Source organism: Eschrichtius robustus, chromosome 3 (assembly GCF_028021215.1).
Source record: "Eschrichtius robustus isolate mEscRob2 chromosome 3, mEscRob2.pri, whole genome shotgun sequence".
NCBI lineage: Eukaryota > Metazoa > Chordata > Mammalia > Artiodactyla > Eschrichtiidae > Eschrichtius > Eschrichtius robustus.
In genome coordinates this window covers 19,714,694-19,740,190 of record NC_090826.1, presented here as the reverse complement: position 1 = coordinate 19,740,190, position 25,497 = coordinate 19,714,694, and the positions used below count along the sequence as shown (strand labels likewise).

The 25,497-nt window shown below is 55.7% G+C and overlaps 1 protein-coding gene across 1 annotated transcript in view; it reads left to right on the top strand.

The window, feature by feature from the left end:
• Positions 1–9,042: 9,042 nt before the first annotated feature.
• Positions 9,043–25,497, top strand: part of RUNX3 (RUNX family transcription factor 3) — a 29,896-nt gene continuing 13,441 nt past the window's right edge. The window contains exons 1-3 of the mRNA XM_068537793.1: positions 9,043–9,348; positions 11,234–11,390; positions 18,987–19,091. Coding sequence (XP_068393894.1) covers positions 9,043–9,348; positions 11,234–11,390; positions 18,987–19,091 — 568 coding nt within the window. The remainder of the gene's footprint in view (positions 9,349–11,233; positions 11,391–18,986; positions 19,092–25,497) is intronic.

Sequence of the window (25,497 nt, the reverse complement as noted above, 5' to 3'; positions counted from 1 at the left end):
TCATAGAGGATTGGAAGCCCTTGGAGTTTATCAAGGTATAAGGCACAACTGCTTCCCCAACCAATGAGGGTAGCAGAGGAAAACTGGAGCATGAAACAGTGGAGGAAGTCACAAAGAAGGACTTCTAGATGTTTAGGACAGAGAGCTGGGGAGGGGGGCCAGGACTCCCACTACATCCAAGGCCAGACTCAAGGCAATGACCCACACAGAAGAGCTAATAAATTTACAAGTGCAACAAACAACTATAAAACTGGGGCACCCCTCCCCCTCAGCCCTAGGGGTCGGGGCCCAGGTCCACTGTTGTCCAATCCAGGACCGAGGGACCCATTCCCCACTGACTGGGTATGACCATGAGTACCTTCACTTGTCAGGCCTCAATTATCCCTTCTGTTATTTGGGAATAAAAAAGCCTGACCGTGTACCTCACCATCCCCACTGGGCATGGTGAACATGAAAGACTGCAGAATGGGGAGTGGTTCAGACACTTGCTTTGGAGTCAGAGGGACCTGAGTCCAAATCTAGGCTTCCTTGCCACATGGAAACCTCTTTGAGCCTCAGTTTCCACATCTGCCCAATTCAAGAGGTTGTTTTAAAGTTCACCTCAGACAATGTAGGTGCTCAAAAAACACTCTCCCCAGGCCTGAGCACATGGAAGGGGCCAGGAGACATGAGGCAATGGGCTGATGGGGTGACCTGTGGACAGGACCAGTCATATCATTTGAGGGGCCTAGTGTAAAATGAAATTGCAGGCCCCTTGTTCAATAGGTATTAATGTCAAGGCAGTGACGGCAGAGCATGAATCCAAGTGCAAGGCCCTTTTGTGGGACTGCATGCGTCATGGGCCCAGGAAGCTGGCCCTGCCTGTGGGACATCTGGGGCGGCTCAAACTCAGTTCAGGTTGAGGGGCTGAGGCCCTGCCACTGTGGCTTCTACCACCATGCGGAGGGCTACCCCTCTCCCCGGGGTTGCAGCTGGGATCACGACCGCTGGGCCCTGCCACTCTCGGTGGCCATCGGAGGCTACATAAAAGACCAACTGTTTTCCACCTCATTCTGCCCCGTTTTTATCTCATGCCATGCATACAGCACATAGTTGATTTCTTTCCGCAAAGGGCTGCGCTTTTTTTCTTTTCCAAGGGCGACGCTTGAAAGCCATGTGGCTTTTATTGCTGGCAGGAATGTCTGAGGCGTTCCTCTACCACCACATGAAATGGAGCCGTAATCTTCATCTGCGTAAGGCCAAAGCCCCCAGTCTCCTCAGAGCCATCGGCCTCTGAGATTAATTAAGGCTTCACAAGGACTGATAGTCATTAGGACCTTTTTGGGGCGATGGAAAATCCCTAATGGGACTGGCTGGGCCCGGGAGGCCCTGGGTGGGCAGGCATGGGGGGAGGTGGCGTGGAGAGAAAGATACCCTGGGGCACAGTCAGTGGGAGGCGGTGAGAGGGGGTTCCAGACTCTGCCCCTGGCCAAAGCTGTGACCTTGAGTCGCAGCTTCCCCTCCCTAGGCCTTGGTTCCAACATCTGATAAATAGGAGATCTGGCTATGATACCTCAGAGCCCTGTGGAGTCTGACATTATAAAATTCTGAATCCTGCCCACAATTCTCATGCCAGGATTCTAATTCTATTCCATGACTGTAACTTCAAGCAACTGATTCTGGTCCATGAGAACAAGAGAGTGGTGGTCAGGAACGTGGGCTCTGGGGCCACGCTGCCTGGTGGGAATCCTAGCTCCACAGTTTCCCAGCTGTGTGTCCTTGGGCAAATTACTTAACCTCTCTATCTTCGGTTTTCTCACCTGTAAAATGGGGGTGATAACTGTACCTCCCCCATGAAAGTATTGTGAGGCTAGATGAACTTTAACTGTTGTCAGTAATGATTAATAAAGCTCAGCATTCTAACCCTGTTCCAATCCTATTGGAAAAATTGGTTTTGGGACTACCAATTTCTTGGACTCCTATTCTTGCCACCTGATTAAGGTTTGGAGGCATTTTGAACCTGAAAGCCCTCCTGTGTTTCCTCTACTATAGGGGATGCAAGAGGCAACAGCCACTCAGAAGAGCCCTTTCCTTAACTGCCAGAGCGGAAGCTCCATCCTGGGCCTGGGGAAAGGCCACGCCCTTTCCTGAAGCCCTCTTGGGCTCCAAGATACCCAGGCCCGTCTCACCATTCTCCTGCTCTTCCTTGCCCCCCAACAGAAGAGTCCTCTGATTTGATGGCTCTGCCAGCAAGGAGCTTGGCACCCACCCAGTGCTGTGGATGGAGGCACTGTGACCAGCCAGCAGAGCAGAGACAGAGCCCTGCTCTGTGTCAAGGAGTCACGTTAAAAGAAGGGCCCTCGGGGCTTCCCTGGTGGCGCAGTGGTTGAGAGTCTGCCTGCTAATGCAGGGGACGCGGGTTCGAGCCCTGGTCTGGGAGGATCCCACATGCCACGGAGCAACTGGGCCCGTGAGCCACAATTACTGAGCCTGCGCGTCTGGAGCCTGTGCTCCGCAACAAGAGAGGCCGCCATAGCGAGAGGCCCGCGCGCTGCGATGAAGAGTGGCCCCCGCTTGCCACAACTAGAGAAAGCCCTCACACAGAAACGAAGACCAACACGGCCATAAATAAATAAATAAATAATTTAAAAAAAAAAAAAAAAAAAAGGGCCCTCGAGGGACTTCCCTGGTGGTCCAGTGGTTAGGACTCAACTGTGGCCCCAGGTTCAATCCCTGGTGGGGGAACTACGATCCTGCAAAAAAAAAGAAGAGCCCTCAAGACTTTCTTGTTTGAACCTCTCAGGTTCTGAGGCCCAAAGGGAAGAAGCTCTTTACTCTCTGAGCCTCAATTTTCCCACCTGTAAAGTGGAGAAAACAAAATCTCTACCCTGCGGAAGCCTCATAAGGGTTAGTGATAATTGGGGTAGCACTCCCAGCACACAGCAGGAGTCCAATCAATTAGGGCCATTGTTAGTCATAGACCACAGCGCTCTGCCAGAATTATTTCCGTTTTATAGATGACCAAAGTGAGGAACAGGGAGGGTGGTAGGAAGACCAGACCCAGTGGCGGAAGCCAAAGCCAGAATCCACTTCCCTGGCTACTGATGGGGCCACCTCCTCTCCCCTGGCCAGGCTTGTGCTGAGACCACCCCTCTGCCCTCCGTCCTCCCGCTCGCATTCCCAAAGCTGGGCACCCTCTCCCAAGGGAGCTACAGCAGGGTGGGAGTGGGAGTGGGGGGCTCCGCGGCTGCAGGGGCAAGAGGGAGCCGGCACCGCCTGAGGCTCCAACCCGGGGTCACAGTGAAAATCATCTGGGGTACTGCGGAGAGCCGGCCCAAAGCCTAGAAGGCTGGTGAAAGTGAGGCCTGCAGGGAGACGGGGCACTTCCCCTGGAGCGATGGGCCGCACCTGGCCGGGAGGGGGTGCTGGAGGGACGCCCTGCAGCCCTGGCTCGGGGCTCCATCTTTGGGCTCCAGCAGGGTGGGCGGAGGTCAGGCCGCCCGTCTGTGGTGCTGCCCCCTGGCCTTGCAGGAGCTCCGTCCCAGTCTCCCTTCTTCCCTGGTGACTCAGGTCAAGTCTCTCCCCGTTCTGGACCTCAGTGTTCCTATCTGTAAACTGGGGACTACAGCTGAGTCAGCCTCCTCACAGGAGAGTTGGTTCCGAGGTGAAAAGAGAGCAGGCTGTGGGAGCGGACAAGCCCTGCACCCGCTTCCGGGACTCTGAAGGGTCTGCTGATTTCCAAGTCCACTGCTGTTTAACAAATTTTATTGCCTCTAGCTCCCCTACCATCATCACAGCTAACGGTACTGAGCTCTTTCAATATCTGTACACTGGGCTCTTCCCATTTCTTCATTTAACCACTGGTGGGGGGAGGGGGAAGGAACGTATATAACCGTTTGAGGTGTCTCCTCCCCGAATTTCGAGTCAGATTGAGCTTTTAATCTGGCTCTTGTCCTCCTTAGCCCGGAAAACCTTGAGCAATGTTTCTTTTCATTTAAATGGGCGTAACACCTACCTCGTACACATGAGGATTGAAAGACGCACTTAAAGCCCAAACACAGGGCCTGGACCTGATAACACCTCAGCCAACATGGCTGTTACTGCTCTTCCTACTTTATTGTCCAGGGGACCAAGGCTCAGAGAGGTGCAGACCCTGGGCAAAAGTTACAGCCAGTTAACCGCAGAGACTGTAGCTGTGTCCTACTCACCATGCTCTCCCCAGCTCCCTCTCCCTCCCCTCAGAGTCTGGCCCTTTCCAAAAGAGAAAAAAAAAAAAAAAACCTCTGCAATTTGAGAAGTCACTTGTCCTCCTCCTCCAGCCCCATCAGCAGGAGCCTTCCTGAGAGGCTGCCCAGGAGGGACGCCTCAGAGATGGATTCTCTGGGGTGAAAGCTCCCAACTCCGAAGGCAGCAACCCCTCAACCATATTACTGTTTCTCATGACCCTTTCTCACTAATTCTATATGTATATTTTAATATATGATATATAGGTAGCATATATAATAAAACTTACCTATGTATAAATATATAGCTGAAATAAGGACACAGACAAGTCCTAGTTTAATTAGCAGCATTCTCTTTCTTTTTCTTTCACATGGAACAATTGATGGTATTTTTGATATGGTGAAACACAATGCCCCTCCCCTCCAGACTGTGAAATGCAGCAATTAGAATGACCTCCATTCACAGAAGAGGAAACTGAGGCTCAGTGAGGGACAGGAATGTTCCACCTTGGGTTCCAGGGCACTAGGAAAGAAACAGGTTTCACCATGGGTCTCTCTGGAGTGGGTGTGGAGGCCGGGCTGGGAGGAACCATTAGCTTCTGGATGACTGTCCTCTGTCCATTCACTGGACTAGGGCTCCCATGAGACTCAGGATAAAGGGAACAGCCGCCTCCTGGGGAGGGCGTGGGGGCTGACAGTGCTGGCTGAGGCCAGTTTCCACTTGGGAAAGTGTCTGTGGGGAGGTAGGGGGTGAGGTGAGTGGGTTTCCAGAGTGAGGGTCTGAGAGCCCAGGGGAAGGTGAGTCCTCAAGACTCAGGCACCGGCAGCCCTATGATGGTTGCTGGAAAACCCTCCTGCAAGCTGTCTCTGCCTGGACATTCCTTAGCTCCCCCAGGCCACCCCCAGGAGAACCAAGGGGGCCAGGATTGCCAAGGACTAGGTTCCGAGTCTGGGGAAGCTTTGAATTTGGGAACTGGGTATTTCACAAATGGGAAATGTGAGGCCCAGAGAGGGGAAGGGACTTGCCAAAGGCCCCGGACAAGGGGTGATCAGGACTTATTTTTTTTTTAGTATAAACAACAGTGCCAGCTTGAATGGATGGAGCACCACCTATGTGCCAGGCCTGTGCTAAGCACTTTACACACAATTCTATGAGGAGGCCACTGTTATTACCCCCACTTTACAGACGAAACAGATGAGGCTCAGAGAGGTTTTAAGCAGTTTTCCCTCGATCACGGTAGGTGGTGGAAGAACTCAGGCAGTGGAACCGCAGGCCAAAGCTCCTTCCACAGCCAACGGACCTCTTCGAAGGTTTTCCAGAGCATAAACGTCCACTATCTGGCACAGCTGGGGGGTCCTCGCCCCTCCCCAAGCACTGGGACTCCTTAGGAATCAGACCTGCCCTCAGAAGCGCTCTCTCTGGTGGGAGGGGAGACACGTGCAGGCACCTCACTACCGGGAGTGCACTAGGCGCGCACTCCTAGACATTCTCCTGCAGCAGGAGGAGGGTGCCTGACACAGGGTCATTCTGACCCCATGGATCCCCTTCCAGGGGTGGAGGACACTGGCGGGAGGAGTGGCTCCCAGAACCCAGACTCTGCAGGCTCCAGGTTGTGTCCCTGTTTACCCAGCTCTGGGCCAAGGTAGGTCCAGACCTCCTGGCTTCCTCCCCCTGCTGCGGACAACTTGGCGTTCCCGTAGGTGGGCTGTTTGTCCATCGGTCCCAGAGAAGAAGGAGAGGAGATGACGGTCCACATAAGATGGGGAAGGGAGAGGGTAACTGGGTGTCCCAGCTTGGGGACTGGGAGCTTTCCAACTGTAACTGTCCTTTGAAAAACGGGGAGAGAGGGGGTGGGAAGAGAAGGAGAGAGAGAGGTGTGACTCTAGGTCCGTCAGTCTGGGGTGGGGACAAAGTAGGTTTGCCTTAGGTTGAAATTGGGAAAGAGCTGGTCTGTTCCTCTGTGAGTGCTCCTCAACCCCGGTGCCCCGGAACAGGACAGGAAAGTACTGTGCATTTCTGCCAGAGGGAACGTTCTGCAGCGGGTCGGAGGGCGCAGGAGCCCTCCGGTGTCCGAGATGCAAAGGCAGAGAGCGTCCTTGTCCATCGGGGGCGGAGAGGGCAGCCTCTGGTCTACCACAAAGCCATTGGTTTGTCCGATACGTAGCCGCACAGATGGTGAGGAATCGGGCGGGAGGTCTGTCCAGAAGGGGCAGCTTGCAGGAGGCGGCCGGCGGCGCCTGAACGCGGGACCGCAGCTGGCGCACATCTGTGCACAGAGCCTGTCGGGGCATCTCCGCGGCTGGCAGAGTGCAGGCGTCAACTAGCGGTGGATCTCGGAACTGCTCCTCCCCCGGCGGCCCCGGCGACCTCCTGCGTCTACAACCCAGGTTCCCTAGTTCTGGCGCCCACTGGCAGCGAGCGCCTTCCTTAGGGCTGGAGCCATGACGGGTCCTGTGACAGGTGCCAAGATCCACAGGAGTCCTATTCTCAGGAAACCCATTTGTAAACCCGCCGTAGGATGAGAGGGAGAAATCAGGCGGAGAGACAAGTAAGGGCACGGCTGCAAACCAAAACCACTCGACAAATCGAATTTACGAACCCCAGACGCAGCGGGTCCTGGCCCCAAAGCCGCTCCAGGGCAGTGCGGCGTCGCCCGTCCTCCCTGGCCCCGGGCCCTACCTGGCGGGAAGCTCCCAGAGGTTGGATGCGCCAAGGTCCCGGTTCCTCACTTTCTTCTAGTTCTGCGGCTAGTGTCAGCGCTCACGTGAGCGAGCGGGCCTGAGCCCCGGCGATCTGCAGCTGCGACGTGTAGGCTCTATAAAAAGGTCCAGTGAGGGACCTTCGTCGTCCCTGCTCTCTAAATGGCCCGAGGGACTGACGTGAGGCTCCGACAGGGGTGGGGATCAGCTCTCCAGGTGGTCGAGGTTGGGCCAGAGCCGGTCCTCCCTGGAGCGGACGCAGGGCTTGATTTCGTTTGGCAACGACGAAATGGCGCGCGATGGGCCGGGGTCAGATCCAGGGCGAGATCTTGCAACCACCGTCGGATCCTATGCTTCTTTGCTCCCGAGGCTTGGAATCGGTCGTTTTGCACCTGTCGAGTGCCGGAAACAACGAATATCCAACCCGATCTGCAAAACGGCGGGGAGGCTCTGCACGCGTTCGTTCCCCAGACTCCAGGGAGCGCATCTGGGGCGATAATCCAGTGTGAATGGCGGCTTGATCTTTCCAGTTCCCCTCCTCGATGTAGCCTGTCCCTACGCCCGCTCGCCCGGCCTAGGAGGCGGGAGACGGATTGTTTGCCTGCTTGCCGCCGGGGAATGTTTGGGCCACGCGGCCGGGAGTGGGAGCGAGGACCCAGGGCCGGCGAGCAGTGCCTCGGCAGAGCTGTCTTTGGTCCCTGCCCGCGCGGCCCAAGCGCACCGTCCGGGAAGAGGTGGGCGTGGACCCGCGGGGGCCAGTTTGCATCCACATGGTGGATGAAAATTCCCTCCTTTGGAAGAAGGGGCCCTTAGCTTTGCAGCCATTCCTGCGTTCTCTGCACAGTTTTCCTCTCACCAGGGACTCGCGTCCTCTTCCACGATGCAGGACAGTGTTCACATGCGCGCGGGGTCGGCGGGGGGCGGGGGTAAACACTCGCGTTTTTCAGGCCCCACCGCGTTTTTCGAAGACCCTCAGGCCGCCACAACGAAGAACGACGCAGCGAGGCCTGCGCGATCCTGAAAGTTATTTTGAGGGGAGAGCGGAGAGGAATGGGGTTACTCGCCCCCAAGCCGATGAGGGCGCGTAAGGGACACCCTTCCCTCTGTCCCCAGGTTGGCACCGGAGCCACCGAGGCCGGGAGGAAAGTCGCGCAGAGCTGGGAGCTGCAGAGGCCTCTGGCTCGCGCGTAATCTCCTATGCGGTGGAGGCTCTTGGGTCAAAATAATTTGCGGGACAGGTAGGGGCAGTGAGAAGCCACTTTGGGGCAGCTCCCCGCTGGATGTCACCGGCCTTGAGGCCCCCGCGGCCACCAGCTGAGGGTGCAAGCTTCACAGGCCGAAAGCAGCTGGAGCTGGGGAGGCCTGGCTGCGGGCGGCCGGCAAGGGAGACAGAAGAGGAGCTGCAGCCCCCGAGTCAGGAGGCGGCGGCAAATGAGCCTCTGTAGGGACTAGACGTCTTAAACAAATTCTTAGCCTCGGCTCCGGCTCCCCAGAACTCTCAAGGAGCCCAGGGCGGTCGCGCTGGGGGGCCCCAACCCCGGGCTTCCTCGGCGGGGCGGAGCCTTCCGCCCCTCCCCGTTGGGCGGCCTTCGGCGGTCCCCGTTCCTCCCCCGCGGGCGCTGCCGAGGTGCCCGCGATGGGGGCTCCGATTGGCTGCACAACGCGTCGCTCGGGCCGGCCCCGCCCCCGCGGGCGCCGGGGTACTAACCCCTCGCAGGCGGTTTCGGCACCGCCACTTGATTCTCGAGGATTTGCTCTGGGGCTGCGGCCGCGGAGTCGGTGGGGAGGCCGCTAGCGGGCTGCGGGGGCGGGAGGCGGCGGCGGTGGCGGCACAGCCCGCGCGGGCCCCGCCGCGGCCAAGGCAACCGGAATCGCCGCGAGGGGCGGCCGCACGCGGGCCGCTCGACCAGGATGCGGGACTAGCGGACCGGCTGCGCGGCCGTCGGGGCAGCGAGGCCTCGCGGCTGGCGGGCCCAGGCGAGGCGTCCCCGGGCGCCGCCCCCTGCGCCCTGAGGCCTCGGCCCGGCTGCTTCTGCTTTCCCGATTCTCGCGGCAGCGGCGGCCGAGGAGGCGCCCGCGCCAGCCGCCCCCGGGGGAGCCGCGCCGCCGCCGCCCGCCCGGTGCCCTGACGGCCGCTGTTATGCGTATTCCTGTAGACCCGAGCACCAGCCGCCGCTTCACACCTCCCTCCACGGCCTTCCCCTGCGGCGGCGGCGGCGGCGGCGGCGGCGGCGGCGGCGGCGGCAAGATGGGCGAGAACAGCGGCGCGCTGGGCGCGCAGGCGGCCGTGGGGCCCGGCGGGCGCGCCCGACCCGAGGTGCGCTCGATGGTGGACGTGCTGGCGGACCACGCGGGCGAACTCGTGCGCACCGACAGCCCCAACTTCCTCTGCTCCGTGCTGCCCTCGCACTGGCGCTGTAACAAGACGCTGCCCGTCGCCTTCAAGGTGAGTGCGGGGCCCCGGGCGGGAGGACACCGGCCCTGCGCCTTCGGGCGTCTCAGCCGCTGGAGCCAGGGCCCCAGAAAGGGAGGGGAGGGGACGTGCCCGCGACCCCGCGGCGCGAGCCCAGCAGCCGAGCCACGGGCGCTTTCGGTCTCTTTGCGCGCTCCGGCCGGGGACTTAGGCGTTCCTTCTCGGATGCACCCGACACGGACGGCTTTTAGAGGATTTGGCCCCTCCACCCTTGGGGAGCCCTGCGGAGAGACGTTGACGCGGAAACGGGCGGATGGGGCTTCGCTCTTCCCCAGCCCGGATCCCTCGGACACAGCCCTGCGGGCAGCGGGGCAGAGGAGTCCCGGGACCAGGGCGAGGACACCGGAGGCGGGGCGCGGAGGGTGGAGAGGGCCTACCCGCCTCTCAGAGGAGCAGCACCCCTCCTTCTGCACTGCTTCGGAAACACTTCCTGCTCACACCGTCAACTCCCGGCTTCTGAAATTTTACACCGGGAGGCTCTAGGCCGGGATCGGGGGCCTAAACGAACCCTAAACGGTTGCGGCCGGGATCCCGAATGTCAGGCAGAGACTGGGGGCGCTCCCACCCCTGGCAACCCCCAGTCATTCAAAGGAGCTTTTTCTCTTTGCTGGGGAGTAGGCGACTGTTTCATTTTCATTTTTTTAAGGGGGCAGCGAGATGAAACGAAAACGCCTTGGTTTTCCCCTAAACCTCTCACAGCTGCCGTGAGAAAGGGCAAGGCAGGAAGGGCCAGCGGCTGGGGGTGGCGGGTGCCTGAGGTGGCTGGAAACAGCGGCTCCTGGCAGCTGAGGCCGTCCTTGGTCCCATTAAGACGACTCCAAATTGGAAAAAGGGATGAGTGGCTCTTTGAGGTCTCCCGGGTGACATCTTAAAATACCAGTGGGGAAAATCTCCCGGGGAGAAGGGGGAGGGGGAAGCCCGTGTGACTTTAATCCTCAGATCGGAGGTTTTACTGTCACTTGGAGCTTAAAAGGAATCTTTGAAATTAAAAGAAGACAGGATGTTGACAGGAAATCTGGCCTTTTTAATCAGACCCCAAACATTTTCTCCTTGAAATTTTTACCATCTGGATCCCTAGTCCCTGCACGCGGTGGCCACGTTTAAATGGCTGTGACTGCCTTTGCAGTCTGATTCCTTTTCAAAAGGCATCTGCCTCCCCATGCTCCTTGGTGTGGGGGCGCGGGGTAGACTGTATTAGGGGGGGCATCTCCACCCCCATCCTGCAATTCCCAGCAGGTGCGTCCTCCTGCTGTCAAAAGCCCCTCTCTCACTTTAAAGGGGTTTTCTGGACAACCCCTCTGAAAACACCAGTTTGTTTTGCATTTTGCATTTTCCCTCCATAACGAATTCAGGCTCTGCAGAGGCAGATAAACTGGGCCTGGGCTGCATTTCAGGAGCCAAATTTTGTACCCCAAAGGGCTCTGGCATTAATTGAATGTGGGGAGCAGTCCCGTTATTATTGATGACATTATTTTCATTTAGAGACTTGGTTGCTAGGAGCGTGTTGATTCCTCTTTTGCTCAAGCCGAAGGGAAGAGAGGAACTGCACCCCACAGCATACTGCCTGCGCTCATTCACTGCTTTCACTTAGATTAAATTTCATTGAAAGGATAAATTGTTCAGGACGTGACTTAACCAGTTGATCTAGGATTTGGGTGTGGAAGGTAGAGATTTTGTCTTTTGATTTTTGTTGTATTGGGGGGGCAGGTCGCTATTGTTTTTCAACCTCTTCTCCAACCCGCATTTGAAAAATCTGCAGTGCGCCTGGGACCTAGGGGAGCTGCCCGCCCAGCTCCTCCCCTTCTTTCCTTGGCCTCCCCTACCTTCCTAAGCTGTCCCCCTGCCCCCATGCCCTCAGGTGGTGGCTCTGGGGGACGTGCCAGACGGAACGGTGGTGACAGTGATGGCGGGCAACGATGAGAATTACTCCGCTGAGCTGCGCAACGCCTCGGCTGTCATGAAGAACCAGGTGGCCAGGTTCAACGACCTTCGCTTCGTGGGCCGCAGCGGGCGAGGTGAGCGGGAGGGAGACCGCGCCAGCCCGACTTTGGCAATGGCAAAGGCGGGGAGAAGGAAGCTGAGAGCGAGGCCTTGGGGTCCCTGTGGCAGCCCCAGAAACAGGTCTTCAGGGCCAGCCTGCCGAAAAGTGGGGAGTGTCCTTCCCAAGCATCAAAACAGCGTTTTGGAACCCCTTGGGGTGTTACAGACCCTTCTGAGGATGTGAAGAAAGTTAGGGTCTTTTGCCGGAAAAAGACACAATTTTCTTCCCATTTCTGGGGTTTACTAACTTGTGAAGTCTTCCAAACCTCCCCTCTTTCCCGATTAAGCACCCTTGTCTCACAAAAGATGCTGGGAGAAGATAGTGGACTATCCCTGTCTTCAAAATGGGGCCTCATCAGTCTTTTTTGGCAGGATGCTTCGAGGCTGATTTAGACAAATCCTTGGTCTTTAGGTCCCCAGCACCCCAGCCACTCTCCCCACTGGGGTGGAATCTCCCCCACACTTTGAGGCTGCCTTCTCCCCAGCTGCGGTCTCCTGAAGCCACAGTTTCACCAGTTCTTCGAGCCTTAAGGTGGTTTAGAAAAGAAACGAATGCAGTGCAGGATGCTGAATGTTGGAAAGCATAGCTTGAAGGCTGCCGTCTCCCACCCTAGAATCATGGCTGGTGTGCCACCCTGCCTGTCTGATCTTCCTCAGGCAAGATGAAGGAAGGCAGGACCAGACGCCGCTGTGGCTGCTGCCAGGGGCTGTTGAGTGGGAGGCTGCTGGGAACTGAAACCCATCATCACTTCTGGGTGGAGAAGTTCTAGAACCCCTGCTGGGGCGAAATGGAGACTTGAGGGCTCGCTGGCCCTTTAAGACCAGCCTGCCGAAAAGTGGGGAGTGTCCTTCCTAAGCATCAGCCGGCCCCTCCCGCTTAAGAAAGTAAGCTAGGTTCCCTCTGCTTCCAGTCGCGACAGAGGCTGAGGCAGAATGGTACTTTTCATCACCAATAAACAAGACCTGCTTAAGGTTTTAGTTCCCTCTGAGCCGCCGGTCCTGCTCGGAAAAGGGCATCTGGGCACCATTTTTTCCTCTCCAGCCGCTCAGTGTATACATACAAATGTCAAACATATTTTGACTTTTCAGCATTAATTAAAACCAGGGCATTATTTGCATGTAATAACTGTTTACTTGTTACTTTTTATGAAACTGAAATAGTTTACATTCTTTCAAACATTTCCTGTTCCTGTTGGCTCCCTTCCCCACGCCCAGATTTCTTTCAGACGTTGCCCTTAACTGGTTGCAGGTTGATGGATGGAAAATGTTTGCTTTTATGAATTAAGCTTTCATTGCTGCTCCTAATTAGTCTCCAAGCCCCTTTTGTCATCCCCAATCTCTCGAGCGTTTTGCAACTTAATCCCAGCCCCAGCCCTGAGTGGAGAGTCGCTCGCCACTGGTTGGTGGTAGCTTGCTTGGATGCAGTTGGACCGTGGGGTGGTGGCCAGGTCCGCCGGCCCAGATGGTGGTGGCGAGGGAGGCCCCCTACAGCTGCAGCAGAAGGGGAGGTCAGTCTTGGGAGCCCAGTAAAGCACCTACACCCTCTTCTGGGAGGTGAACTCCAGAAAGAGAAGAGACGGTGATTCTCTGTGTTACTGAGATCTTGCCTGGCCCTTCTGCTGCTGAAAACGATTTCTTTTTGGTATTTATACCCACAGACCTGCACCCACCCTGCAAGGCCCGCCAGGAGGGAGATAGGTTTCCAAAGCATTGTGTAGCAGCGTGTTCTTGGAGCAGGCAAGGCTGAGGCTGGGGTCATGGCTCTGGGAGATGCAGGAGGCTGGGTTTATGAGACATCCTCACAGCCATTCTCTTGCCAGCCTCAGTGGTCCTGGGAGGCAGAAGAGGCCTGAGTGGGCGCTCCGATGCCCGTGGAACCCGACGGCACTTTCAGACCTTGGAGGCTCATGGTCTTCAACAGCCTGGGCTCTACAACCAGCCGACCTGGATTTCAGTCCCAGCTCTGCCAGTGACTTGCTGGATGATATTGGGCAAATGGCTTAACCTCTCTGTGTCTCCGTTTCATCGTCTGTAACATGGGGATAACAGTGTTACCTACCTCGTGGGATTTTTGTGAGCATTAAGGAAACGGGTACTAGCATATCAGTTGGCACATGCTGAGAGCTGGATACAGGTCAGAGATTTTGTTACTTCAAATGCCTGGGGCTGGAGGAGATCTTTGCAGTCCCTTTGAATGGTGACAGTCACTGATTTTCTGATTACGGTGTGGTTTGGGCGGGGGTGGGGGAAACCCAGAAAGTGTGAAGTGTCGAGTGGGAGAAGTGGAGGCGGCTGGCAGTGAGGAAGGAGGACACAGGGGTCCTGTGGCATGCAGCTCTGCATCTGCTGTGCCCCTCCTGCCCACTGGGAAATTCCCTCTGAGGAACAGATCGGTGGTTGACACAGACAGTTTGGGCCACTTTAGGAGTCAGGACAGGCTGGGGTTTGGGACTCAGAGCCTTTCCCTGGCTCTCTGACTTCTGCCAGAACTAAGAAACCAGAAGGAAACTTCTGCTTGTTTCCTTGCATTTTATTCCTTGAATCTGTCTTAATTCCAAGAAGATAGCTTTCCGTACAAGGCGTACACACAATACCACCACAGAGCTCTCACGATAAGCCTGAAGGTGTAAACCAAGAGAAGGAAGGGAAGGAAACCAAGTCATTCTCCTGCAGTGATTAGGGCCAAGGTCCCTGCCCTGCCGGACACAGTGCCCCTTCTTACAACAAATTTTTGCAGCGCGCCCTCTACCATCCTACAATTGAAACGCGCAAGATAACAATCTATCCACCTATGTGCATTTTCAAAATCTATATAATTCCATAGCTATAATGGAGAGAAAAAGGAAAAGTAACTTATAATAATGTATCTATTTGAATATGTAAATGTTGGGGCGAGATGACAGACACTGTGAGGTGGATGGGTGTTTGCACCTCTAGCCGAAGCCCCGTGACCCCTGCGGCCGGCCCGACAGGCCAGGTGTACATGACTCAAAGTCTGAACGTGGCACTGCCGTCAATGACATGATTTGCTGAAGCTGTGAGCAATTCTTGGCAAGAGTCTGAGCAAAATTTTAAAGAAAAGGAATTGTCTTCCCTCCCAGAAAATTCAGTAGATATTAAAAGAGTGTAAAAACTTTTTCCTTGTTTTATGTAAAACTGAGTTAGGCTCATGGCTCAGAGAATCTACATAAGCAAGTTTTTCCCACACGGGAAGAGCGAATAGTTGATTGCCCTGTGCAGTGCTAGACACTTGCATACCCCCCGCCTTCCACATCCCACCTCTTGAGGACCACGCAGCACACATCCCCAAAATGCTGTCTAGGAGGGGGCCGCTGGCCTAGGTGAAGATGAAAACAACATGACTTCCTGAACTGTCATGAACTGGTGAAAAAGAAACCGTAGTGTGTGGAGACAGATTTGGGAGCCAATGTGTAGGTGCAGCCTTAGGGGGACCACTGGTGGGGGAGGAGTGGATGGCTTCCTGGTCGACACTGAACAAATCCAGAGGCCCCCAGAGATGTCCCCTCCCGCTGTCCATGAGGCCCCAGTGAGTGGGGCTTGTCCCACAGGAACCCAGGCAAAGAGAGACAGGGACTTGCCCGAGGGCGCACTGCCAGACCCCGCTGTGCCTGCAGCTCCATCCAGGGACCCAGGTCCTGCGGGAATGCCTAGGGCCACTCTCAGCCCCAAGGAGCAGCTATTTCCGGACTAGGACTTCTCCCCCTCCTACCAGGGCCGGTGGGAGCACCTTGATTTGCGATTCCTGGGCTCCCGGCTGATTGCGAGTTTGCCCCGGGTTTCTGCACCGTTGTCCACCTCCTTTGTCCTCTCAGCTTCCTGCTCTAAGAGAGTGGAGAGGTGGACGGATGGGTTTGCCACCAGGCGGAGAGAGAGGTGACGGGCGCTCAGGGAGACAGCTTTCCCCACCTGTGGTTCGTGGGGCCCCTGCCTCTTGTGGCACCTGACACCTGCCCCTCCCTCCCACTCCTGCTCCCAAGTGCCAGCCCCTCCCTTCCTCCCTCCCTGGTCTCTGTGGGTACCTGGGAGGGGTGGTGTCAGGCCTGGAAACTGGGAGGAAGCTGTTAAGGTGGGCTGGTGACCTCAGGGCTAGCCTGTGGTTTGCTGCCTGGTGGGGTGGAGGCTCCTCACTCCCCAGGAGTAGGTGCTCAGGGTCGGTGCGGAGGGGCAGGCTCCAGTACATTCTAACCTTCCTGGGCTCTGCCTGGATACTGTGTGACCTGGTCAACTCATTGCCCCTCTGTGAGTCTCAGTTTTCTCATCTGTAAAATGGGAGCAGTAACCTCTGCCCTTAATTCATTTAACAAACATTTATTGAGCACCTACTATATGCCAGATGCTGTCCTAGGGGACACAGCAATGAACAAGACAAAAGTTCTGGCCCCCAGGGAGCTTATAATCTAGTAAAGGGAGACTAATTAGATAAGTAGGTAGATTATTAGAAGTAATAAGCATCAGGAGGAAACTGAAGCAGATCGAGTGGGAGTGGGAAGGTCTGTGATGCTTCAGAGTGAGCTTCTTAACCTTTCATCACCCCATGGACCCCTCTGACAGTCTCAGAATAGTGCTTTTTAAAGAATGAAATAAAATACAAAGGATGGCAATGAAAACCAATTATGTTAAAACATAGCAAAACGTTTTTAAAAATTGTGATAAATGCGCTGCCTTGTTAGCTTGTTAAATAACAAGATCTAGCAACGGGTTTGATGACGACCGTGACTTTGAAGTTGTGACGAGCATGAAAGATATTTAAAGAAATCTGCAACGTCTGTAATGTGATATGTAAATATCTGTGACGTCTGTTGGTGACAAGGTCACAGGGACTGCTGTAATGCCTCTGTGGTTTGTTGTCTACGTTCATCCTTAAGAGAGATGCTAAATTTCAGCTAGAGGCTAGGGACAATACAGTTGCCATTTTTTTCTTTTCCTATCCCAGTTTTCGAGCCCACTCAATTCTAAGAGGGATGCCAAGTTAAAAATGCCTCCTTTAGATAAAGTGACCGGGGAGGGCCTCACTGGAAAGGTGACTTTTCAGTGATGACCTGAAGGAAGTAAGGTGAGAAATAGAGCACTTCAGGGAGCTGGCAAGTGCGGGGCACAGGGGCCCATCCGGCTCTGGGCTGTCAACCTAAACTACCCATCAGCTTGGCACCCTGCGGTACCAAGGAGGTGACGGAAGGGTCAGAGGCCCAGGGACCCCTGGAGAGGGCCTGACTGGTAGGGGGAAGGATTCAGGAGGGAAAAGACCTCAGAGTGAGGGGAAGCAGTAGGGGGGAAGGAGGGTCCCGGGAAGGGTGGGGCCTGGAGCGGGAGGCCTCTGCACTTCTTGTTTCCAGAAAGCATGGAAAGCACCCCTGTTGTCTGAGTGAGGGCCAGGTGGGTGTCTCTGGCCCAGAGCTCCAGGTCAGGAGTGGGTTGCATTTCCACCCCTGCCTCCAGCTGGCAGGTCTGGCAAATCCCTCCAGAGAGGCCCCCCACTCTTCCCTAGTTCGAGTCACACCTCAATTTAAACCCCTTCTGTCCCCCTACCCCCCTACACCCCCCAAGTCTCAGAAGCCCTTGGGTTCCTGGGTGTGGCCCCGGCAGCCTGGCTGGTTTTCTTTTGTGCTGGGTTGTCCTCTTTCTGAGGCTGGAGTTTTCCCTCCATCACCGGATCAACAAGTAGCAGCCATGCTAAGCTATCGTTTCTCACACCCCGCCCCCCCCCCCAAGCTTTCGTCTCCTACTTGTGAAGTGGGAATATGGAATCAGGCCTGCCTGCCCTGGAGAGGTGTTGGGAGGACGAGGACAGCCCTGGGGGGACACAGGTGCACAGGGCCATCAGCCCCTGCCCTCGGGGAGTCCCCAGGCCTGTAACTGGGGACCAGAGATAGGGGTGCTCAGAGGCAGAGCAGGAGGAGGCCAATTTGACTTGAGGATCAGTGAAGCTCCCCCCACACCCCTCCCCAGCCTCACACGCATGGAGGCTTTGATGCTGGTAGAGAACAGGGCGGGAGAGGGGGGCTCTCACTTCAGTAAAGGTGCTGGGAAAATTGGGGTGCCCTTTGAAGAAAAACCCAACCAGTAAAGCCCCAGAAGAATCAAAGAATTCAACGTGGAAGGTAGAGAGGATGGTGTTTATTGAAGGTAACCTTTCTAAACATAAAATGACAGGAGAAATCACGAGCAAGAGGTAGAACTGAAAATGCAAATCAGCTTGGTGTCAGAAAGCGAAATGTAAAGGCCAGTGAAGTGGGAAACCGACTGCCACAAATAGGACAAGGAAAGTGTTAACAAGCTTGATAGAGTGATTTTTCCTTAAGGCATTGAAACCTTAATAGAAAAGTATGAAAGACCATGAAGCAATGATTTGTGTTGGATTAGGACAGATGATAAACATATAAAAATTTTCAGTCTCACTAGTAATAGAGCAAAGGTGACGAAGTCAAGAGTGTTTAAGAGATCTTCCACCTTGATGGATGAGGTCACGAAGACGCTGACAGCATCACGGTAGACTCGGGCCCACACCAATCACGATGATCCTCTCCAGAGAGTCATCTCACCGCAGAGATTAATGCCCCTGAATCCATCCCAACCCTCTGATGCGATGAAATCACTCACCGCTTCTTGGAATCTATTCTAAGGAAATAAGCAGAGATGTAGACAAAGATTTTTATAAACAGAAGGCCATTTTCGTTTTATTTTAAATGGTAAAACAAAAATGATGATTTTAAAAGTTTTCTCCCCTCTCAGGAATTTTGAATGGAGACTTTGGAGCCAAATGTCTATCTAAAAATAGAACAGAGTTCTGGAAATAACAGTTGTGTCTACAAATGAAATGTCTGCAGTTCCCAAATCAGTCCTTTTTCAGCCCCAGCTGCACACGCCAATAAGAAATTAGCAGCAAGGTAACACTCAAGAGTAAGGAGGTGGATAAGTAAAAGACAAGGCTTCCATGAGTTGAAATGTTTTGCAGCCATTAAAAATGAAGTTTATGAAGAATTTTTAATGACATAAGTGCTTATGATGTGTTAAGTGAACAAAAAAGAGGGTATGGAAATACTTATTTTAGTGTCATTGCAACTATGTAAAAACACACACTCGCCCAAAAAGGGTTGCAGGAAAGAACACCCAAATCAATGTTAATAGTGTTTATCTCTGGCTAGTGGAACTGTGGGTGATTTTTTTTTCTTCTTTTTTATATATTCTGTGTTCTCAAAGTCTTCTATAAAGATCACTAATTATTTTCATGAAAAAAAACATGTACTCATCTGAGCTCCCCACCCCAAAATCGCAAGGGTCTCTAGACAGAAGGAACAGCACAAACAAAGGCCAAGAAGCAGGGGGGAAGCAAGCCAGGGTGGCCAGAGCGTGGGGCAGGGGAATGTGATAAAGTTGATGCCAGACCTCCCGGGGCCTTGAATGCCAACCCCAGCAGCTTGAATTTTACCCAGAACCCTATCTTCTGCCCAGGTTCAAAGTAGAGAGAGCTGCTCCTTCTGGAAGATGAAGGCTTCAGGGTGTTGTGAATAGTTCCAGGTGCCAACCTCTTCTTTATTCCCCACTCTCCCCAGGGAAGAGTTTCACACTGACCATCACCGTGTTCACCAACCCCACGCAAGTGGCCACCTACCACAGAGCCATCAAGGTGACCGTGGATGGACCCCGGGAGCCCAGACGTAAGTGCCAGAGCCACTGAGCCCCTGGGTCGGGGAGGAGGGCCCAGCGGGGGAAGGGCAGTCACCGAGGTCAGACAGATGGCACTGGATCCTGGGAGCTGTGGCGGATTGCAGTTCTCCGCTCCACACCCCGCCGACTGTGTGCCTGTGCTTAGCCCCGGGCTGTAGGAAGCCAAGCTGGGAAGAGGAGTTGACTGAATCAACTTGACCTACCCTTGGCTCCCCGTACCCCAAGGGATGACTGCCCACTGGGGGCTCGCTGGGGGAGTATGGATTTGCAACCTTTAAGGAAAGGAAAAGGATGGGTGTGTGTTTGTGTGTGTGTGTGTTTGTGTGTCTGTGTGTGTCTGTGTGGTGTGTGTGGTGTGTGTGTATGTGTGGTATGTGTGTGTGTGCTGTGTGTGCTGTGTGTGTGTGTGTGCTGTGTGTGTGTGGTGTGTGTGTGGTTGTGTGTGTGCGGTGTGTGGTGTGTGTGTGTGTGGTGTGTGTGTGTGTGTGGTATGTGTGTGTGTGGTGTGTGTATGTATGTGTGTGTGTGGTGTGTGGTGTGTGTGTGTGTATGTGTGGTATGTGTGTGTGTGGTGTGTGTGGCGTGTGTGTGTGTATGTGCGGTGTGTGTGTGTGTGGTGTGTATGTGTGGTGTGTGTGTGTGCTGTGTGTGTGTGGTGTGTGTGGTTGTGTGTGTGTGGTGTGTGTGTGCGGTGTGTGTGTGTGTGTGGTGTGTGTGTGTGGTGTGTGTGTGGTGTGTGGTGTGTGTGTGGTGTGTGGTGTGTGTGTGTATGTGTGGTGTGTGTGTGTGGTGTGTGTGGTGTGTGTGTGTGTGCGGTGTGTGTGTGTGCGGTGTGTGTGTGTGGTGTGTGGTGTGTGTGTGTGTATGTGTAGTGTGTGTGTGTGGTGTGTGTGTGTATGTGTGGTGTGTGTGTGTGGTGTGTGTGTGTGTGTGTGCGCGGTGTGTGTGTGGTGTGTGTGTGGTGTGTGTGTGTGTATGTGTGGTATGTGTGTGTGTGGTGTGTGTGTGTGGTGTGTGTATGTATGTGTGTGTGTGGTGTGTGTGGTGTGTGTGTGTATGTGTGTGTGTGTGTGTGTGTGTGTGGTGTGTGTATGTGTGGTATGTGTGTGTGTCTGTGTGGTGTGTCTGTGTGGTGTGTGTGGTGTGTCTGTGTGTGTATGTGTGTGTGTGTGGTGTGTGTGTGTGGTGTGTGTGTGTATGTATGTGTGTGTGTGTGGTGTGTGTATGTGTGTGTGTGTGGTGTGTGTGGGTGGTGTGTGTATGTATGTGTGTGTGTGGTGTGTGTATGTATGTGTGTGTGTGGTGTGTATGTGTGGTATGTCTGTGTGTGGTGTGGTGTGTGTGTGTGTGTGTGGTGTGTGTGTGTGTTTGGGGGTGGAGGTTGGGCCAGGTTTGCTCTACTCCACCCCAGGTTCCTCTGTCAGTGGCGGAGGGAGGGAGCCATCAGAAGTAGGGGCTGCTCGGGCTGCAAGGCCAGATCCCCTCCCTGGAAACGTTCTTTGAGTCTTAGCATGTGACTTAAGTCACATAGAGCCCAGACACTCTGACCCCAGGACCCACATCTTAAGATCAGGAATGCAAATTTGATTCTGCAAATATTTATTGAGCACATATTCTGTGCAGGGAGCCCTGATCCGTGCACTTTAGCATCAAAGAAAGTTTGTGTTTCATTGCTTCTGCCTGCTGAATGACCTGGAGTTTGCAGATTCAGACTGGGGAAACTGGAGGGGCAGCTGCCACAGTGGGCCTGAGGCCTGTGTTCCCTGAATGAATGAGTGAAACAAAGAAGCAGCTGGCCGTCGCTGGACTGGCTGCTTCCTGAGCTCTGAGCAGAGCTCTTGTGTGGACTGGCCCCCACTCACCGCATGCTCATGCCTGGTGTATTGAGAGCTGCCCTGTCCTTCTCTTTGTAACTGTGGCCCTTTACAGTTTAGAAAACCCTCTCACATTTATTGTCTCGTGGGATCCTGAACCAAAGGGTCACTAGGTTCCAGGGAGGAGAGAATCCAGCCCTGGGGATGTTGAGAACCTGACCAGGGCCTCACACTGTCTCAGGTGCAGGGAGGCGCCAGTCTTCCCAGAGGCAGCCTTCAATTCCAGTTCCAGGGCTAAGTGGGCCTGAGGCAGGAGGCTGAGAACGGGGTGTGGCTATACCAGGGCAGCGCCAGTGAGGGCCCCCCAGGCCTGGCTCCCCATCAGTCCAGTTCCTGGGCCCACTCCAGTACCTGGCCACTTGGGAAAGGCTCAGAGCTGGGCCCGGTGGCCCTGGAAGAGTTTCCCTGTAGGCCTCTCAGGGCCACCTCCTCCAACCCGCCTCGGGCTCCTGAACCTGGTGATCAGGCCCAAGTTATTCACCTCCCAGCTGGCACCTGCCCTGGCCAGATTCCTGCTGAGTCCTTCCTGCTGGGATTGGATGTGGATGGGTCCATGCCCCTGGCCTTGGGCTTTGTGGCTCTGGACAATCATGGCTCCCTTTTGGCTTCAGTTTTGTCATCTGTGAACCGGGTCAGTGACCCCAAGAGTCTCAAGGTGGTGATGGCTGGGAAGCCCTTGTGAGCCATAGGCCCTTGGTACAGAGAGCAGATTCTGAGCCAGCTTGCCTGGCTGGGAGACCTTGGGCAAGTCTCTGATCTCTCTGGGCCTCAGCTGCCTCCTCCAGGAAGTGGGATGATACCACCCGGCCTGCAGGCCTGGAGATCAGTGATGGCTTGTGGATAGCATCTGGCTGTAGCAGAGGGAGGGTCCTTGTGAGTCTCTGTATCTGTGGTATTCTCTTGTCCCTGGTACCTGGCATCCCCTCTGTACTCCCACCACTAACACCATTAGCCGATGGTGAACGTTTCTTGGTCAGCAGCAGGGTGGCTGCTGAGAAACCCAGGCCGTAGTAATAGAGGTATCAAGTCTCCGCTGAGGGAGGTGGTGTCGTAGTCTAAGTCTCCAGGGGCAGAATCGGGATGAATGGGAGCCACGGTTGGGCTCAACGTGATGATGAGGCGTTAGGAGCCACTGCACAGAACAGTGAGCACCCACTGTGTAGCGGCGTGTGAGCGGAGGGCGCTGGGAGCTTGGTGGGAAGTCTCCCAGGGACCGGCCAATGCCTGGAATCCCCCGGAACCCTCCACGTTCAGCCCTGCCCCGCCCAGAGCAGCTGCCCCCCCTCCCCAGCCGAGGCCACTGGATGAGGGTGGAGGCTCAGCCCTGCCCTTGGAAGCCCCCAGTCAAGTCCTTGCCTGCTCGTCTCTCCCGAGGTCCCCCAGACATGAGACAGCCCCTTCTCGGGGTGAGCTGGTAGGGGAAGACAGCCCCTTCTCAGGGTGAGCTGGCAGGGGAAGGGGTGGCATAGGTCGAGGCAGCAAGAGGAAAGGAAAGAAATCAGGAGCGGAGAGAAGCCGGAGTCAGAAGCAAGGCGGTACGGGCCAGATCAGTGGTGTTAGAATGACTTGAAACAAAATCTTAGCAGAGGCTCGCTTATAGAAAAGAGCAGATGTAGGAGGCGGCACATCTCCCGGTCTCCCATCTGAGCACCTGCTTGCTCTTCCCCCTGCCCGGCCTTCAGGGCAGGTCTCACCTGCACCCTGGGTTCCAGCCCCAACCTGCCCTTCACTCTGCGACCTTGGGCAAATCCTCCTCCTTTCCCCGCTTCCGTTTCCCCACCTATAAGTGGTCAGAGGGCAGCTCAGCTGCTGCTGGTCAACGAGCACTCCCTGTGTGCCAGGCCCTGTGCAGAGTCTCTTTTTTTTTTTGGCCGTGCCGCACGGCATGTGAGATCTTAGTTCCCCAACCAGGGGTAGAACCGGCATCCCCGGCCTTGGAAGCGCAGAGTCTTGACCACTGGACCACCAGGGAAGTCCCCCAGAGTCTCTTAATTGATCCTCGGCAACCCCAGGAGGAGACAGGCCGGGAGGCCAAGCCACTTGCCCAAGGGTGAGCTTCGGTGCACCCCGGGGGCTCCACCCTGGGGCTCAGGGAAACCAGGGCCACTCAGAAGGGCCTTCCTAGCTCAGCGTGCTCATTTGTAAGATGGGGATGATACTAGCTTCTGCTCCGGCGAGTTGTGAGCTTTACATGAATTGCAGCTGCCTGGCCTGCAGGAGGTACTCAACAACCCTGATGGATTATCACAGGGTTTCCCTTCTGGGCTTTTCTCCTGCTTCGTCACCCCCCCGACCCCGTGTGAGGGCTGAGCCTTCTGTGGGGAGGGGTGGGAGTAGAGACTGGTCCCGGGAGCCAGGGAGGGGCGCCTGCAGATCCCCGAGGCCTGGCTGTGGGTTCTGTGGCCAGGTCGTTCCCCTCCGCTGCCCTGCAGAGCGTGCCCAGTCTGCAGCCAGGTGGCCGGCTGGGTTTGAAGGCTGGCTTGGTGGCTTCCTGCCTGTGTGGCCTTGGTTTCTGAGGTTCTCGGTGCTGGTGTCCCTCAGCGTCACTGGCGGCTGGTAGAGAAGCAGTGGAGCAGGATTCAATATACGGGGCAGCAGGCGGCGTGGCGCCGGCGAGCCTGGGGTAGACCGCAGTTTGGGAACCGCTCACCCTGTCTCCCAGGCTTGGCAGGTGCTGCAGCTGAGAGGGCAGGACGCAGGTTCTCCATGCTGCCTGAGGCCAGGGGGCGGGGGCGGTTCTGACACCTTGCCTGGGGGCCCTTTCTTCCCCAAAGTGTACATGGGATGATTTCAACAAATATTTTTCTGGGTCAGGCACTGTTCTAGAAGCTAGGGACACTGCAGTGAACCCAGCAGATGGGCTCTGGCCCTCTTGGGTCTCACACACTAGGGGTGGGGAGAAATGGTAACCATGCTGTGGTCACCATGGCCCACGAGGCCCAACCTGATCTGTGCCCATTACCCCTTGCCTTCCTCTCTGACACCCTTCTCCTCACTTACCCAACTCTGGCCACCTTGGCCTCCTGACCAGTCTTCAAACTGGGCAGCTTCACACTTCTGCCTCAGGGCCTTTGCACTGCCGTTCCCTCTACCTGGGGCACGCCTCCCCCAGCAACCCCAGACGTGTGGCTCGTGTGTGCTTCCCACCTCGAAGTCTTTACTCACACTTCTCAGTGAGTCCTCCCCTGACCACGCTGTTTTAATCAAACACACAGGCATCCCCCTCTTGCCCTTACACTTCCCGGCTTTCATTTTACTTATCACCTCCTAAGATGCTATATAGTTCACTCATTTATTTCACGTATTTTTCATCCCCCCTGACTACTACATATGCTCCATGGGGTGGAGGTTCTTTGCTTTGCCAGACACTGATGTAGACCCTGGAACACAGAAGTGAGCACTTAGTAGGTGCTCAGTAAATATTTGTTGAGTGAATAAACGAGGTAAACAGATGATTAGCTAGTTTAATTTCAGGTAGTGAGAAGTCCTGCAAAGAAAATCTAAGCTGGGGGTGGGGGGGAGCGGTGGAGAGTGCAGGGCTGGTACCCACAGCGGGAGGGGGACAGGGGAGGCCTCCTGAAGAGGTGACATTTGAGCGGAGGCCTGAAGGAAGTGAGCAGACAGCCACTGGGGCTGCTGGGGGCGGGAGACGACGTGGGCAGGAAGAGTGACCCTGAGCCTGCAACTTTAGGACTGTGGCTGTCGTAAAGTTGCCACAGGTCTGCCGTCAGCTCCAGGTGGGATTGGAGGGATGCCCGGCTTGAGGAGAGGCGACTGCTCCCGACCCCTGGCTCCCAGGACCCCACGCCCCCAGGGGGAGTGCACCCAGCAGGAGGGAAGGGGTTAACCTCGGGCCTCCACGGTTCCCCTAATCAACCCCAGGCCACTGGAAGCCCCAGTTGTGCCCCTGGGAGAGCTGCTGGCCCCCCACCCGCCTGGTTCCTTGCCTAGCCACCGACCGGCTTTCATCTGCTCACAGGGGGCCGATTCACCACGGACCACCTGGGGCTCAGCCCCCGCCTGCGACTCTGCTCGGCTGTTAGGAGCCGGGTGTAAATCTCCTGACAGGCCGCAGAGCCGGCCTTGGGCCCGGGTGCCCCACCCCACGGCTGGACAGACAGTGGCTGCTGTGTATGGGACGTGGCCACACCAGGGCCAGGCCGGGCAGCCGAGGAGGTGGCCGAGTGGCTTCAGATGGGAGAAGGGCCCCATGGCTGGGACCCACGTTGTTGCCTGCAGACCATGCTGCTCCTGGGGCCCCGCCCAGCTCTGCTTCTCCCCAACTCCCTGCTCCCGTTGGCCTCCTGCCCCCCTCACCCCACTGCAGCAGGACACTGAGCTGGCCTCCTGCCAGTCGGGCCTCACTGCCAAGGAACCCAGCTCCGCTCTCTTGGAGGTCTTGGGAAGTCAAGACCTTAGCAGCTGAGCTCCATGCAACATGCTGACCAGTCCAGGTTTGACCTTGACCACGTGCCTCCACTTTCCCATCTGTAAAATGGTTGTGATGATAGCGGCCTCTCAG